We start from the raw sequence: 17,334 nt of genomic DNA on the forward strand, positions 1-17,334 counted from the left end.
TCTCATGTTTGGCCCAATACTGGTAGATGTTCTCACACATTCTAATTTCAGCCTGCAGGCTCAGAGGAAAAAAAGGATCTACACAAAGTTATGTCATCAGGAGATCTGGGAAAAGGGGGATCTTTGCGCAAGAACTCGCAGGACGGAAGGTTTGGTCTTTTCCTGATCTTGGAAATGTATATATGACATGTTGTACATTTGAAACAACAATGTTTTGCATGGTTCACAGTCTTTATCAGCAGGTGTTTGTTCTGGAATTTTTTGCAGAGTTCGTGGAAAGATGCGTTTCTGGGGCAAGACCAAGCACAGCGATAAGAGGATCGCCAGAGAAAAGCTGATTTGTGGGACTGATTCCCTGGAAGGAGACTCTGGAGACATTGGGCCATTGCTAAGAGAAGGTCTTTAAGATCCGTTTGATGCTTTGTTTCATTGTTCAGTCAAATCCATTAAAAGTGGTTGAGTGTGGACAGAATGGAACCTCGCCGCACTTATACATTCCAAACGGGGCGATCACAATGTCCCATTTATCAGGTGAAGAAAACCTATCGCCGCGCTGCAGTCCTGACCTGACATGGGATCGTGGCTTCAGAGACTTGAAAGAGAACAAGGAACCTTCTCCCAAGGTGAAACGACGGCGCAGTGTAAAGATCAGCAGCGTGGCCGCGGAGCCCATTCAGTGGCCCAGCGATGGCCTGCAGATCCTCACCTGCACCCATGACTACAGAAGCATGAATGACTTCCTCATGAAGAAGGTAAGGCCGCACGCACATTGATTCTCAATGATGGTCACATACTGCATTATTTGGATATTTAAGTGTCCAAATGGGATTTGGCCCTGTTGCCAGTCAATTGTCCACATATTTATGTGCCTCATGCTATTGTGGAACACTGCATGAAATGCCTCTCGTAAAATTCTCAAGGATAAGATGGCTGTTTTGTAAGAACCCCAAATTAAAGCCATGGTGAGCATTGGCTACAAGTTGATCTTTCTTTTGAATTTCAAGGCGTGTGTTATAGATAATAAGACATTGTGCTGGAAGACATTTTGGGCTAAACGTAGTTTACCCGTGATGTTTTGCTTAGATCAATGACTTGGACACAGAGGACAGCAAGAAGGACACCATGGTGGACGTCGTATTCAAAAAAGCATTGAAGGAATTCCGTTTGAATATCTTCAACTCCTATTCCACAGCCCTGGCGGTATGGAATCTTAGAGGAATTACGGACAGTCCGCACCGTAAAATTCAATCACCTTTGGCCGGATAATTGTTTCCATGGCAACTTGATCAATTCTGTGCTCTTTTGACATCAGATGGACGATGGTAAGAGCATCCGCTACAAAGATCTCTACGCTCTGTTTGAGCAAATCCTGGAAAAGACCATGCGGCAGGAGCAGAGGGACTGGAGAGAGTCCCCTGTCAAAGTTTGGGTTAACACCTTTAAAGTCTTCCTGGATGAGTTCATGACTGAGTATAAACCTCTGGACAGCACACAACCTAAGGTAATGCCATCACAAACTTTTGAAGGACACTCATTGTGATTGTGAACTCGTACATTTTAGCCGTGCAGGGTAATTGAGAGTATTTTAAGTGGTGTGGAAGTGATGTGAAAGAAAAAGGCTCATGTCTGTGATTTCTGTGTTTGTTTTACAGCAACCTAAACCTGAACGCAAAAAGCGAAGGAAGAAAGATGCAGACATTGTAGGTTTCTCCACTGGCATCACCATGAGATCATATTTATCTTAACATTAAAAGGAAGAATGCTTACCTTTATATTCTAATGCACCTAATACATACCGTGTTTAGTTGGCAAAGTGTGCCAGCCACAAATTTACCACCAGGAGCGCACGAGAATGAAATTTAGTCTACACAGTGTATCAAATAATCTGCCTTTGCACATGTAAAAATGTCACCCACTGTCAAAGAGGTCTTCCTTTAGCAGTATGTTCATTATCGGGGTTGCAGTTTGCTGAGGTGGAAAACTCATAATGAGAGCTGCCGCGAATATTTGGTTTAGCTCATTTGTATGAGAGGGTCAACAATATCTCGGCATGATACTGTTACTGTGTGTAAAGTTGTACGCTACTCTACACAACTGCAAACTACAACCATGGTTGTAAACATATTACATAAATTAACATGATACTAGCTTAACCGCCTGTCATTGTATAAATACCAGTATTTGACACGCACGTCCTATATTGGCTCTAAACTGCAAGTGGCAATTATATTAGGGCTTGCAGGTGTCCTGTATTTAATGTACGGTGTTTTTCAGTGCATGTATGAAGACACCTTGCATTAATTCTTACAGGAACAAGATTTTTTTTGTCAGTGTGAATTTTTGTCAATTTGTCCATGGATTTAATTTGCAAAGCCAGCAGGGTCTCATCATACAACATCGTTGTAACTCATGCCAGTATGGCTCTCGCTCAGTGTATTGGCAACAGAAACGGCTGTTAGTGTTCCCTGTTGGAAGCTTACAATTGCCCAAAATGTGTTGTTATGCCGGAGATTGAAGATTCAGGGCAAACTTTGATTAAATAATTCATTGAGAGGTGATTTCCAGTACCTTTGTCCAAAACGTCGATATCATGTACAGCACAGTGCAGTTCGACCTTGTTTAAAGGTGTGTGTTCCGCTCCCACATACAGGTGGAGGAGCATCATGGCCATATCTTCAAGTCCACCCAATACAGCATCCCCACATACTGTGAATACTGCTCATCGCTCATCTGGATGATGGATCGTGCCTGTGTTTGCAAATGTGAGTAAACTTGCGCACTGAAGAGTGGATTTTGAAATGAGTAATTGGTGAAAATAGTGACGTGATTTCTGAAAGTAAAAATGGACCAAACATTTGATCTTGCTGAAGAACTTCATGTTTGTCATTTCAGCAAAAACAAGCAAGCCCACTCTTGCCCCAAAACTCTTGAAATTGCTGTCAGGGTTTTGACTGAACAGATCATGTGGTAAAACCACAAAATAGATTACTTACGACCTAAAATAACATTTAAGTAGCTATCTTTGGATGAGTCTTAGATAATAGGTTTGTGTTTATTAATGCAGCTACCATTACGGCCCAGACTGTCTCATGATCTCATGTGACCATGCACAACAAAATGTGCATAGTGTACACGGTGTCTGAGTGAGTCCGCCCTTTGAAAATCCCATCCGGTCCTCTCGCCCTCCTGTGCCCTAATCGGAATGTCTTCAACTGGTCTCATGGGGTCTGCGGCTCTGTGTCTCCAGAAATTTCTCCTCACAAGTAGTCCTTTCTTCACTCAGTATATACTGTACCTCCTCATGCCCGCCAATGCCGCTCTGCCATTCCCTGCTCAATCAGTTTTTGTCTTTGACTGGACTTGCTGATAGATGAGGAGGCACTGCCTTTCTGTGGATAACGGGAATAGTGTGTTTGACTTTTTGCCTGTGTTTACCCAGTGTGCCGTTACGCCTGCCACAGAAAGTGCTGCCAAAAGACGACCACCAAATGCAGTAAGAAGGTAAGTCGGCCAGACACAAGTCCAATGACTTGAAGTTTGTAAGTATTTTACCCTGTATGCCGTTTTCATGCATTATTAATACAGTATTGTAATAGAGATCCCTTCTTCAAGCCAGTCATTTTTGACGGCAGGATTAGCAAGCTAGCAGTGTGCCTGGTTTTCTATGGTATTGGTTTGTTTGCATGCACGTGATTGTTTGAGCGCTATACTTGTCTCTTTGAACAGTTCGACCCCGAGCTTTCCCCGAGACAATTTGGTGTTGAGGTGTTACGCCTGACAAATGATGAGCGAACGGTGCCCCTTGTGGTGGAGAAGCTTATCAACTACATCGAGATGCACGGCCTCTACACTGAGGGAATCTATCGAAAATCGGGCTCCACCAATAAAATTAGAGAACTGAAGCAGGGACTTGACACAGGTAACTTTTCGCAACCAGTGACAGGTGTTGAAAAATGGATGTTGAAACCAAAAAGACTTCAAGATGGGTGCTTATTCACGTTTGACTTTGTTTTGGCTTTCTGTGCCGTCTCCGTGTTGCCACAGATGTGGAGAGCATGAATCTGGATGACTACAACATCCACGTCATTGCTAGTGTCTTCAAGCAGTGGCTGCGAGACCTGCCGAGTCCTCTGATGACATTTGAGCTATACGAGGCGTTTATACGTGCTATGGGTAAGTCAGCAGCATGTTTTCCGCGGCGCATTCTGCGAGTGCCGAAAAATAAAAATGGTTGTCCTTTCTCAGGTTTGCAGGATAGAAAAGAAACGATAAGAGGGGTGTATTCAGTTGTTGACCAGCTAAGCAGGACCCACCTGAACACACTGGAACGGCTCATATTTCATCTTGTCCGGTAAATGAATGTGGATTTTGAACATTTTAAAAGGAATTCCTGATGGGAGTATTCAGACACTTGTATTTACTCTTTCAGGATTGCCTTACAAGAGGAGACAAACCGTATGTCAGCTAATGCCTTGGCAATAGTTTTTGCTCCCTGTATCCTGCGCTGTCCAGACACGATTGATCCACTTCAGAGTGTCCAGGACATCAGTAAGACCACAGCGTAAGTAACCTCTATCTGTCGTCAAGTGAAAATACAGGACTAGTGTACTATTCTTGTGGTCAGGGAATGTTTGTAACCCCATCGAGGTGTATTTTTTGTTCCTCCACAGGTGTGTCGAACTTGTCATTTGTGAACAGATGACAAAGTACAAAGTGCGACTGAAGGACATCAACACCCTGGAGTTTGCTGAAAATAAGGCCAAATGCAGGCTGACTTTCATCCGAAGATCAATGGTATGATCAAATTGTGACGACCGGTATTTTTCTTTTGGAAAAAGCTTCGCAACCCGTCGGTTTACTTCTGCTCGGTGCTGTTTCATCCTTTTCAAATCCTCCCGATCATGTCGCTTACTTTGCACTGTAACATTTACTTTGAGCTGTTAGGTTCGGTGCAGTGCAATAGTGCAAGCTGTCAGATTGATCGTAATTCTAATAATACATTGAATTAATAATAAACTTCACATATATATATATATATTTCAAAGTGCTCAAGTATGTAAAATTGAATGTGAACTCCATGCTTCAAACTTGTGAGCTTTTTTTTAATTTTATTTATTTATTTATTGCATGACTGTGCTCCGGTGCAAAATGTTAGGTACATAGGTATGCTATGCTGGCCCCTCTTTTCTGACGTTAGGTGATAGCTGCTTAGAATCGCTGTCATATGTTATGATTATAAAACTTATTAAAATAAACTAGCTGCTTTAACCGCGTGTCAGGGAAAATCTTTCTAATTTTCCCATTTCGTATTTATGTCTATTCCACAGTCAAATGCACCTAAAAAGGTAAAGTAAATGTTGATCAGTGGTGTATTTATGTCCTCAACTGTTTCATGGTTTGGTTTGCGGGTGTTCTATTTATGCTCGGCTGCATTTTCAATGGTTCCCATCCAAGGGATTGGGGTGGCTGTGACAGTACGATTGCATGATGTGGTGCGCAGCAACTTCTAATGCAGTGGTTCTTAATCTTGTTAGAGGCACCGAACCCAACCTGTTCATATGCACATTCACCAAACCCTTCATTAGTGAGAAATACGTGATTTTTTAATTTTTTTTACAAATTCAAGACATTAAAAAACACATTTATTAAAAACGGAAAAAGTAAACACAATTAGCATAAGTATAAAGTATACTTTTTTTAAAATTGTGCACAAAATGAACCAGCCAGTGATGGCCAAGCGCGTGTATCATAACTTATTGACATGTTGAGTCAGGTGTGCCTTCACCTTCATAGCAGAGGTTCCGTTGAACCCCTGAGACTGATTCACCGAACCCCTTGGGTTCGGTCGAACCCAGGTTAAGAACCACTGTTCTAATGCATGAAAAAGATCTGAAATGAGTGTGAAGACAGCCTTTCATTCAGGTTTCAAGTAAGAACGCAAGCTTTGTGGGAGGTCTCTACCAATTGAGCAAATGTATATCCTATTATCATGGAGAAAAATATGACTTGGGTAAAGATTATGTTAAAAGGAAAAAAATATACTGTCAACAAGAATAGACCGACGTGATGATCAAGTCCGCTGCCCTTTAAAATAATAAATAATAATAATAATTATAATAATACTTTCTCTCTGTCAGGTTTGTAGTTCAAGTTGTAATTGTTTTCTATTTTTTGCTGCTTGGTAACTACTACATAAACTTTAGAATGTTTTGGGACATTTTGAATCTAAACTGTGAAGGTGGGCACAGATTTGCACACTTATTGGCAAGAATAAAATGCTGCCAATGTCATTCAATGTAAAATAGTGCGTTTGTGTCATCTGCACAAATAATACACGTGCATGTCAGTCGGTGAGAGTAACCTGGAAAACACATTTCATTATATTAGTTCCGTTAAAAAAAACAAGTAAAACATCTATGTGTACTGTACGATAAAGATTCACCTCATATTTTGATGATTGTAGCTTACAGCTAACCAAAAACCCAAATTCCCCAGCTCAAGAAATAAATCTACAAAATAATCCAAAGTAGTGAATTGTGAGTTTGACTTTAATTGTGAACTTCTAAAACAAAATGAACTTTTCTATGATATTGTAAATTATTCCGATTTATTGCCCCTGTACATTTTACTCGAAAGACGACACCTTACAGTACACCATGTAAAAAAAATTCCCCCACAGACTGATGACTATTGGGAGCTGATGTGCACTACCTGGGGACTCCCATTGGCGCTCACATAACCTGAAATGTGCTCTTATGCCATTGATTTGTTTTCCAGGGAAAAGGTCACTTTCGGCGTCTAAGCTTCCACTCGCCTACACCTCCTGTGAGCCCGCAACTTCAGTCTTTGACAAACACCGTAAAAGAGGAGAGCGAGGGCAACGAGTCTTTGGTCGAAATCTCTGAGCATCAGCAAGCAGCAATGGAGCAGGAGGAGAAAGTGCTGACGGAGCAAATTGAGAATCTGCAAAAAGAGAAGTAAATGTTGTCACCGCACATAATTGGCAAGAACCTAATGATGCATACTCAGCTCACGCGCTAATGTGAATGTGCTTGCTCCTACAGGGAGGAGCTGACTTTTGAGATGCTGACTCTGGAGCCACGAGCATCAGATGATGAGACCCTTGAGTCGGAGGCCTCTATCGGTACAGCTGACAGCTCTGAAAACCTGAATATGGACTCCGAAGTCATTTCCGTTCTTTCCGGTATGTCGCTGTATAAAAACCGTGCATATATCCACCCTGTTCGACTTGCCCCTCATGTGTCATAAAGAAATTCTTTTCTAATAACGTAATTGTCTATCTTTCAGAGAGAGGTCTAGTTTTGACTTCCCCTTGGTCCCTGAGGTCTGATGGAAAGAGCCCACGGCATCGCACTCTGAGACGGCAACCTGACTCTCTGGATTCAGTGGATTCTTCCTCTAGTGTTTCTCCCTACTCCTCATCATCACACTTCCAGCTGTCGAATTCCCCCATCTCTAATACCAGCCGTGGCTTTTGGTTCCACTCCACTTCAAAGTCTCCCCCTCCAAGCTCAGGTGCAACGCAGGCTCAGAATGCACCTCAAGCTTCCAGCTTTGACAGTTTCAACTGCAGTCCTACAGCAGAGTTGGAGAGCGTGTTTGATGAAAGACCACAGTTTACCAGCCGTGGCACTTTTAATCCAGAAAAAGGCAAACAGAAACTTAGGGGGGGCAAACATTTATCCCAGAGGCATACCAGAGAAAGCGGTGGTCACAACAGGGAGCCACCCGACATACAGCAGCAGCTGGTGTTGTACGGCAGTAATGAATTCATGGTGTGAAGGACCCAATGAGGACACGCCCTGAAAGCACGCTTACTTATTAGCCTTTAAAACCTGTCAAAGAATTGTACCCAAGTGCCGTGTTTAGTGTGTCCCCCACCATTTGGAGCCAGTGTAGAGGCACAAGATGGTTAGTGGAAGGAGCTTCACTTCTGTGGCCAAAGCAGCCACTCAAGATCTCACAAAGGTGCCTTGGCAGCTCCACACTCGGCACCAAGAAGAGAACACACTGGTCTGGAGAACAGAGCAAAGGGAATGTTTGAAAATGTCAAAGACTGCAGCGTCAGTGAATGATTCTAAGGCTGGGAAGCTGTTGTATTGTCCTACAAAAAGAAAACATGACATCAGGGATAGCTGATGTTGCATTGAACCTTGAATCTCACAATTAGCTACTCTATGAGTTTACAGTTCCTAACAATCAATGTACACAGTGGTTGCTTGATTACAAAATGTATTTTCCGCATTTATTTAATGAATTTTAATGTCACACAAATTCTTATTAGTCTATACAGATATAAATACTGTACAAAGCCCGGAACACCAGCTCATGCTGGGTAGTTGAAGTCAAATGTTTATCTTTTTTTTTTCCGGGGGGGGGGGGGGGGGGTGCTATGTTGCTCGGAACTTAGCAAATTGGGCAATGGGAGCTATAAGTGTGTGTTCATGTGCCAAGCGCTCATGAGAGACTATACTTACTTGTTATACATGCTACCTTTCCATACTACAAGGGAGATATCACCATCAAAGGGACCAAGATAGCTTGTGTGTAATTCCTGCCAAGGGGACCTGTACGCTGCGAACAATGTCAGATGGTTAGAGAATACTTGCATTTAACTATTTAACAGCCATAAAACAACTGTAAAATTCAGTCCAGTCCATATGTACAGTGTAGTGACCAAAATGCCATCTATTGTGACACCCTTGTATCAACCCCTCCCTGACTGTTCACTCAATAGCAACCCCCTAAAAAAAACCAAAAAAAAAAACCTTGTTGCCTTGCTTCCTGTTTTCTGCCATCTGGAGCTTAGAAGTGCCATTTGAGTTCAAAAAAGTGATACATGGGAAAAGATTAAGGTCTCTGTGGCTTCTAAGATAAGTAAATAGTCTATAAGGTTTAAGATCAAATTAATAATGTGACATCCACACATGCACACACACTCACACACCCACACCCACGCACGCACGCACGCGCGCACACATGCACACACGCGTATGTGTGTGTGTGTGTGTGTGTGTTTAGGGTAGCCCTTAGTCATGAGACATTATTGAACAACCATTCGCGCTCTCACAATCCCACCAGGGAACAATTTAGAGTGTTACATTTACCTCCCATGCATGTTTTTGGAATGTGGAAGGAAACCGGAGTACCTGAAGAAACCCCACCCAGGCACGGGGATAACATCCAAACTCCACACAGGAAGGCTGCAGCCAGAATCGAAACCTGCACCTCTGCACTGTGAGGCCGATGTGGCCGTCGCTCACGGTGCTGCCCACAGTTGGACATGTGCATTCAAAAGCTTTGAGAAGGTCACATTCAGTTAATCTATAAAGTTTTGAGTACATTTTAAGCTAGTCCTGAAATTTCACCCAAAAGCCAACGCATTACAATTACCTTACTTAACCACTGCATATTTTCATATCAAGTGCAAACAGCTGAGTGTGTTTGCTGTATTTTGTCTCTGAGTATCTCTCCGCTGTGTCATTTGAGTTTAGTTCTTTTGAAGTACGTTTAATTTCTTTCAGAGACAACTTCAGGTCTAATAGTAATGAATAATGTAATGTTAAAAAATGGGATTGTTGTCATGTTGAGGTTAAGGTATATGTAATGTTTGTAAAAGTTGAATTTCTTTTTTAAAAAACTGGGGGGAAAAAGTGACAATTATTGTGTCATCAACGCCATGCTGGTTTATTACGTGCATGCACCAAGATGTACTCGGATTTATAGAGTCGTTTGTTTTCTGATTAGATCCCAACACTAATTTAGCAGTGTAGGTATGTGACCAGTGCAAACTATGGTTGTGTTGGTTTGATGAAAAATATTGGTGCCACCACGAGCCAACCGCTTAACCCCGGCTCGCGTAAAATCGAAGAAAAGTGACGCGTCCATCCTGCTGTGCGCTGTGACGCGGCTACCTGTGGAGTGACGCATGCGTAGAACACCGCCGCGGCGCCATCCGGAGCAGCTGCAGCCAGAGGGAAACGAGGTGCCTGGTTTTCGAGAACAAAAACCCAACGCGACAATGTCGGGATTTGACAGCAACCCATTCGCCGAACCCATGGACGTGAATCCCTTCCAGGTGAGACTTTGTTTTGCTTTGTTTTTTTAAGGGAGAAACGACTTTTGTCCTTATTTGGGTTTTAAGGATTTGCACTCAAGAAACCTGTTTGGTCGGTTACTTGGGTTTGGCCTTCACATTATCTACCGGAACAAACGTCACTTATAAGTAAATATAAATATGGAATGTTGTCCACATATGGACTGTTTATAATCAAAAGCCTCGGAAACAAAGCTTCAAATAGTGACTGGGTCTTGTCACCTGAACAGGTACAATCTGCAACAGGTGCCTGCTCGTATTCAGCCAATTATGTCTCCTCAACGCCATTACTCAACCTTTTTAAAAACTAAATTTCTGAATTAAATCATCCACTATGTGAGGAACACTTGCATTTTTGAGGGCTTGGGTTAGCTAGCATACTGGATGTTTTCGTGTGTCAGCTTGCTCACTTCTCAGTAATATTGCTTTTGAGCGGCATACACGCTGTTATTAGCTCCCTATTTGCTTAGGAAAAATGTTTGTTTAACCTCGAAACGTTCTCACAAAGACTTAAAGCCAGCAGAGTCATCCATCCATCCATTTTCCGAACCGCTTGATCCTCACTAGGGTCGCGGGCCAGCAGAGTCACTTAATAGTTAATATATCGTCTGGAAAATGTGACCTTACAATGTTTTTCCAGAACTCTGTACCTGCGTTATTGCGCCACATCAAATGCAGTTTTGAACATCCATTGTTCCACGTGTCATTAATGATTATGACTAGTGCTAATATGAATACTGTGTGAGTTTCTTTTTTAGGATGCTTCTGTCACTCAGGCCACCCGAGGAGCCGCTGATGGAATTCGGGATTATAACCCATTCTCCACTGAATTGGTGAGCCGCTTGTCTTTTGATGTGTACTGTATTGCAATGATTGTAAACTTGAATTCTTTATCACACACATTTTTGGGGGGTACATTCCATGATCTTCTGCAGAAGGACCGCAGTGAGACCACCATCCCCATCTCAGCTGTTTCATCTCAACCCGCCATACTGCAAACCTCAGTGGAGCATAGTTCACAAGTGAGACACACAGGCAATTTCATAGAAATGAAATAAGGAGATGTGCCATTAGATGAAAGCCATTGTGTACATCTGCAAGTTAGTGTGCTTTGGCTTTTAAGATAAAATCTGAAGTTGAGCTTGTCTCATCTTTGTTTTACATTTGCCATCTAACGAGAACAAAATGGTGGTTGTTTAACCATCCATTCTTTAGAAGACTTGTCTTAATTAGGATCATTGGTGAACTCAACTGATCATAGGTGACTTGGGCAAGAGGTGGGTTAGACCCTGAATGTGTTGCCGGTCAGTGACAGGTCACAGACAGACAAACAACCATTTACCCTCAATTTCACATCTATGGAGAGGTAAGAAATGTCACTTAATCTGACATTCATGTATTTGGAGTCTGTCATGAAGCTGAAGTACCAGGAGAAAAAAAGCACAAACTCGGGGGGAAAAACATGTACACTCCACCCAAAAAGGCTCAGGCTGAGATTCCAACCTAGAACGGCTTGACCATGTGGCTGATGTGCTAATTTTGAGTCTTCCACCTTTTTTTCTTGGGGGGGGGGATACATACATTGTATCTAAAAGCGGTCAACATTGAATTAATTTATGGTGTTGGGAGCACTCTTATGGTTTGCCGCAAAGCTACTTTAAGGGTATGTCTGCCGGACTGTATGTAACCCAGCAACCTCCCTGCTTTATAACAGGCGTCTGTTGCGGCAGCTGCAGGTCAAGCTAATCTTGTCAAACAGCAAGAAGAGCTGGAGAGGAAGGCAGCAGAGTTGGAGAGAAAGGAACAGGAACTTCAGAACAGGACACCCCAGAACACGGGGGGTAAGTCACTGCTCTCTTTTAAATGGGTGCGTTGTTCAACTGTTGAGGGTAACACAATTTGTTATTTTGACCACAAGTCAAAGAGAACAACTGGCCTCCCCTTCCCAAGTTTTTTCCTGTGAAGCCATGCTTTTACCAAGACTTTGAGGCAGACATCCCAGAAGAATACCGACGGATCTGTAAAAGAATGTACTACCTGTGGATGTGTAAGTATCCTGGATCCCATCACATGATAATGGATTTTAGATCATGCATTTGTTATGCAAGAGTCAAATTCAAAACTCAGGACTGTATGATGAAAATAAATCATGTTAGTAATATTATTGATATTCAATATACTATCTAGCCATCCATTGTATGAACCGCATATACATCGATTTTTCTGAATCGCTTATCCTCAATATTAATATAAAGTACTTTTAATCTCGTAGGCCACTTCTCCTGTCTGCTGTCACAGTTGTTTCCTGTTGAGCTGTGTGTGTAACATTATTTTGTCTCATTTTCTCTCCACTTATGAAATTGCATGCCATTTTGCTGTTCAAAGATGGCTGCGTTTTGCAATAGCTCAGTGAAAATGTTACTCGGTCACCAAGCACTTCATTCCGGTCTTTCACGATATAAGGTTAGGCAATTAGCATGGCTTCTTCATCGTCCCTCTGTTCATTACTCCTCATAATCCCTTCTTGAGAACGATACTTGGAAGAAGTGTAGCTCATTCCTTGCCCTGGAGGCTATGATTACTGAATTAGGAACTAAACCACAAGGTGTTTAGCCACAGTAGCAGTCATCCAAAAACTTAGTGCTAACAAGTTACTGCACTGGCATCCATTTTACATCCAACTGCCAACTACCCACAGCCCATCGACGCTTTTTGGGACAATCTGCACCGCTTACTTACTGGAAAAACCTTTAAAAAAAAACAATGATTCTCAGTTCGACTATTTGTTTTTTTGATTATGCTCAAAGTGCAAGCTGCAATGCCAGCCTTGTGTCGTTTGAAGGAGTACCCAGCATGCCTTGACGTGCCCTATATTTCTAACTTTATTTTCATTGAACCCTAACGGACTTTGCACCGTAGGTTTCTTTTGTATGGTGACTGTGTATTATGATTCACTTTGCTGTGTTGTTGTGTACTCTGCCACTTGGTGGCAGATGCGCATTATAAGAATGGTAAGTGAAAGCTTTAGCCCTTCAAATCAAGCTTCCTCTGTCTCTTCTAATGACTGGCATTTTACTGTAGGTGACAAATGACAATGTTACCCTTGTCTTTCGCAATATATATCATTATCACCCGGCTCTAGCCTGTATGCATTTGTTTTCCCGTGACCGATGTCATGTCAGTTTGTGCTTGCGTGTTTTTTAGGCTAGTTTGCTGCTTATGCTATTGAGCCTTTTGTGAAGCTGGTTTGTTTGTAGAATAATTTAACGACTGAATACAGTCCTTTTATGTGGCCTGAGTTCCCAGTACAAAAATGTTGATGTTTTATGGTTCGCTCCAGTTTTAGCCCAGTGCCGCACCTTATTAACCTTGCCTGCAATTTGAATTCTCTCAGTGTTTGAGTGTTTGCAAACCCCCGAGAATCGATCTTGGCTCGAGCCCGCTGACTTCCTCCAAGCTGCACCGCTGGTAGTGCGGACCAATCACAAAGCAACACTGTGTTTGGGAGAAGGATGTGCGGCTGTGACGAAAACTTTTCTCAGTTGACACTCTGCTCGATTCAAAAACCAACGTCGTTATTCAAGACGCCTCTTATCCGCATATTTACATTGAAAGAAACGACAACTACACTCAACGCTATGATGCCATCTGTACGAGTCATCCAGAAGACTGGCCTTACTTAGCCGGTCAAACCAAGGTACATGCCAGCGATGACATTTTCTTCCCTTGCCATGATTGATCAAAACATAAGTTTGGTCGGCATGCACAAGTTACCGCGTTGCCCAATCAGTGCAAAGTATTGTCGGGCCTTTCCTGAGCAGATCGCATTGAAGCAGTCACTATGAAGAACTCCTTTGAGTCATCCACGTATCAATCGGACTCTTGCCACCTTGTGAGCCATAAATGTCATTCTAAACCCTATATTTCACAGATTTTTGCTCTTTGTGGCCAGCCCCTATCCCACATGAATAGTAATCCTGTGTCTGAACTACAGACTCCCAGTCACACCACTAGACTCTTCGTGGTTTACTGTTTATGCACAGTATGTCCCTGATTGTGTGTATGTGAATGTGTGTGCGTGTGCACAGTCCACAGTGTCACGCTGTTCCTCAACGTGCTGGCCTGCTTGGCCTACTTCACAGTGGACTCTCAGTATGGCGTTGACTTTGGTCTGTCCATCCTCTGGTTCCTCCTCTTCACCCCCGTTTCCTTCGTCTGCTGGTACAGACCCGTGTACAGAGCCTTCAGGTACGCTGTACTATGTTACTGGTTTTGTGCTCGTGGACCGAACGGATCATCGGCATTTTTGTGGTTTCATTCTTGAATGTGGGAGTAATCATCACCTGTAACTACTTCATGTTAAGTTCATGTGAATGTATCAGAGCTCGAAGGGCTGTAACTGCCATTGATGACTCAATTCCTTCCTTGTGTTGTGTGTGCATCCTTTCTTTCCAGGTCTGACAGCTCCTTCAGCTTCTTTTTCTTCTTCTTTGTTTTTTTCTTCCAAGTGGCTGTGTACATCATTCAGACTGTGGGGATCCCCAAGTGGGGCAACAGGTGAGTTGTACACTTGCGGGATAATCTGCATGTCGAGTGTAAGGGGGTGTGGCATGCTCGCAACAGCATGCTGCCACAACATGGATGGAGTCGTGTGTTTTCTTGTGTGTGCTCAAGCTATTGTGGCCTCTACATGAGCTTCTCTTTTGCGTCTCAACAGATGGCTGTTGTCTTCTTTAAGGGGTTCTGTCCTTTGTAAGTGTGTGGTTCCTTTCTCTTTGCCTTTCCTCTATATCCTCTTGAAATATATCCATCAACATTTTTTCCCATTAATTGCCGGTGAGTGTTAAGCAGATATATTCATTAATTTTGTGTACTGTTGCACAGTGCTTCTGGGTTGTTCATAGTGTGTTTTTATGTGTGCATTTATTGACAGTGGCTGGATTGCGTCCATCAGCATGATCAACACAAACTTGGCTGTGGCCGTTGTCATGATGGTGGTGGCGGGCTTTTTCACCGTAAATGCGATCCTGGCAGTCATGCTCCTAAAAATGGTATTTTAAACTAAGCTTTTTACAACTTTGCAAATGAAATTGTCTAGCAGACCACCTAAATGTTAGTATGTGTATGCATGCGAGTCATTTCATTTTTTCCAGTGAGTCATGTATATCATCACTTAAACAACACAGTATGCAGCTTTGCAAAAAAAAAAAAAAAAAACACTATAGCAGTTCATCATGGAATTGCTGCTAAACAGTTCAAAATGACTATTGTACTGACTGTCTTCCATGAAGGTCCACTACAAGTACAGACGTACCGGAGCCAGCTTCACCAAGGCTCAACAGGAGTTCTCCAGCGGTGTCCTGACCAACAGAACCTTCCAGTCTGCTGCTACGACAGCTGCTCAGGGAGCTTTTAGCAGCAACTAAAGCGTTAGATTGTGCCCTTTTTCCATGTGCTCTCACACTAGTTATATCCCTGGGGCACAGATCATAATAATTGGGCAAAAAAAAAAAAAAGGAAAGAAAGAAATAACTTGACCACAATCATGCTGCCACACGGTTGTCGTTTGTGTCAAACGTGCGATATACAGGGACCATGGTCAAAAGCTGTATATGAAAATCTGTGAGTCAAGACATGGGTCTTGAATGGTGTATGAATTCCACATGCTTTGGAATGCACTCTACGCCGAGTCCCTCATCACTGTATGGTGCAACATGAGGCTGTTATCAAACTAACAAAGCTGAATTGGAGCAAAGAGACAGGGCAAATGACATTACATCACCACCCAAAAAAAGGACTTGAATGTTTGGTAATGTCAAAGTGGTATGCTACTTATGAAAGCCCTGTCAACTTCGTTTTGAGGGTTAGATCCCACAGAGTCTGATTGGATTTTTTTCTTGTCACTTTTTTTTTTCACCCTCACGACGGAACACACTTACCACAGAGAGCAACGGTGAAAAAGGCATGCTTGATGTGAAGTTGTTAATTCTGGCCATGTGCAATGGAACCCTGATAAAGAACAGGTTGGCTGCTGAAACCGGTGTGGTCCAAACGTGTGAAAACAGATGGCCGAGGTCAATTATTTTCATAGTCTCTGTCACCACAGCCTTGGTAGTACTGTTTCTCTGGGTGTAGGTTACTTGTTACTGCTGCCATCTTTTATGTTTTTTCTTGCATATACTTCTGATTCGTAATGAAGAGTAGGCCATGAAGGAGTTGCTTTGCTCAAATGAAGTGAGAAAAGTCACTGTTTACAGGCTGACATTAAGTTGTGCCTGGAGCAGCTGGTTGATACATTTTGATTTGTAAAGAGTTCCATGCTTTGTTTGGAGCCTTAAAGGCCGTGGGGTGGTTTTATTTATTTCATTGTTGCTGAGAGAAGGTAAACCATAACCGAGAAAGTTGATTAACGAGCAAAAGAACACAATATTTATGTGTCAATTCTCTAGACACTGCTAATTGTATTACAAATGGCACCGATGTGAAACAAAATCAATGTTGATAATCAATTCAGCCTGTTAGTTATTAGCTTGTCGTTAATAGTCTGTGGTTTTTAAACATTGTAGTTGTTACGTGTGTGTGTGTGTGCTTTTCACCCCCTGCTTAGGGAAACATTTTATCCAAATTAGCATTCCTAAATCTGGTGTATGTGTCACTGGTTTGGCTTGACCTTTTACAATTTCACGTTCAGTTTTTAAGCCAGCTTTACAAATGTCGAATCTTTTGTTGCAGTTGATAACCACTTTCAAATGTTCAAATAGCCCCAATCTGGGTTGAAGATGATAAATATGAAGGATGCCTCAAAATGCATACCCTTTTCCTTTGAAGAATAGACAAGTTTTACTTGTGGGGAAAAGAAACTTACTGTGCAAAGAAAAACCAAGTACGAGTAAGGGCCACAGAATGCAGTTTAACTTAACTCTTCACTGTCTCTATTAAGGCACTGTAAATGATTTTGTTGTGTGACTGTGCCTTAAGCAGATGTGAAGTTACATACCTGTTTCCATCGATTTTTTTTGGGGGGGGGGGGTGTTGTCGTATAACTTTTTCCTTCTCTTCGCTTACTAAAGAAATTATTTGTTCTTAAGAATGTATTAAGGTATTTTGCATGTATTGGTAAATTATTTAGTTGTACAATTGGGGTTTCTGATGGGACAGTTGATTAAATAAATCCCTCCTTAATGTTGTGAATAGTGCCGTGTTGTCCATATACAGGT

The 17,334-nt window shown here is 42.3% G+C and overlaps 2 protein-coding genes across 9 annotated transcripts in view; both read left to right on the forward strand.

Annotated features, from left to right (window-relative positions):
* myo9aa (myosin IXAa) overlaps positions 1–8,401 on the forward strand; it is an 89,427-nt gene extending 81,026 nt beyond the window's left edge. For 5 of the 7 annotated variants that reach the window (XM_086106523.1, XM_086106527.1, XM_086106529.1 and 2 more), the window contains 17 exons: positions 52–149; positions 268–398; positions 532–752; positions 1,084–1,200; positions 1,313–1,501; positions 1,653–1,700; positions 2,651–2,762; positions 3,440–3,501; positions 3,727–3,919; positions 4,045–4,173; positions 4,246–4,351; positions 4,430–4,561; positions 4,671–4,794; positions 5,328–5,345; positions 6,778–6,977; positions 7,065–7,204; positions 7,309–8,401. In XM_086106523.1, coding sequence (XP_085962649.1) covers positions 52–149; positions 268–398; positions 532–752; positions 1,084–1,200; positions 1,313–1,501; positions 1,653–1,700; positions 2,651–2,762; positions 3,440–3,501; positions 3,727–3,919; positions 4,045–4,173; positions 4,246–4,351; positions 4,430–4,561; positions 4,671–4,794; positions 5,328–5,345; positions 6,778–6,977; positions 7,065–7,204; positions 7,309–7,802 — 2,514 coding nt within the window. In that variant the 3' untranslated portion in view covers positions 7,803–8,401. The remainder of the gene's footprint in view (positions 1–51; positions 150–267; positions 399–531; positions 753–1,083; positions 1,201–1,312; positions 1,502–1,652; positions 1,701–2,650; positions 2,763–3,439; positions 3,502–3,726; positions 3,920–4,044; positions 4,174–4,245; positions 4,352–4,429; positions 4,562–4,670; positions 4,795–5,327; positions 5,346–6,777; positions 6,978–7,064; positions 7,205–7,308) is intronic. The other 2 variants (XM_086106524.1, XM_086106530.1) reach the window with 1 other exon arrangement.
* Positions 8,402–9,949: 1,548 nt separating this feature from the next.
* On the forward strand, positions 9,950–17,308 carry LOC147207364 (secretory carrier-associated membrane protein 2-like). 2 transcript variants are annotated; one of them, XR_015100401.1, is made up of 10 exons: positions 9,967–10,099; positions 10,876–10,950; positions 11,053–11,139; positions 11,832–11,958; positions 12,036–12,164; positions 14,206–14,365; positions 14,573–14,674; positions 14,835–14,953; positions 15,051–15,168; positions 15,409–17,308. XR_015100401.1 is itself a non-coding variant. In XM_086106532.1 (9 exons), exons 1-9 carry the CDS (start codon positions 9,950–9,952, stop codon positions 15,541–15,543), a joined length of 1,083 nt encoding a protein of 360 aa, XP_085962658.1. In that variant the 3' UTR covers positions 15,544–17,308. The 2 variants fall into 2 exon arrangements, 1 of the variants encoding a protein (XP_085962658.1); XM_086106532.1 differs by lacking the exon at positions 14,835–14,953 and having other exon boundaries at positions 9,950–10,099.
* The last annotated feature ends 26 nt before the right edge of the window (positions 17,309–17,334 follow it).

This window comes from Hippocampus guttulatus, chromosome 3 (assembly GCF_054856545.1).
Source record: "Hippocampus guttulatus isolate MCC_2025c chromosome 3, RoL_Hgut_1.0, whole genome shotgun sequence".
Classification (NCBI taxonomy): Eukaryota; Metazoa; Chordata; class Actinopteri; order Syngnathiformes; family Syngnathidae; genus Hippocampus; species Hippocampus guttulatus.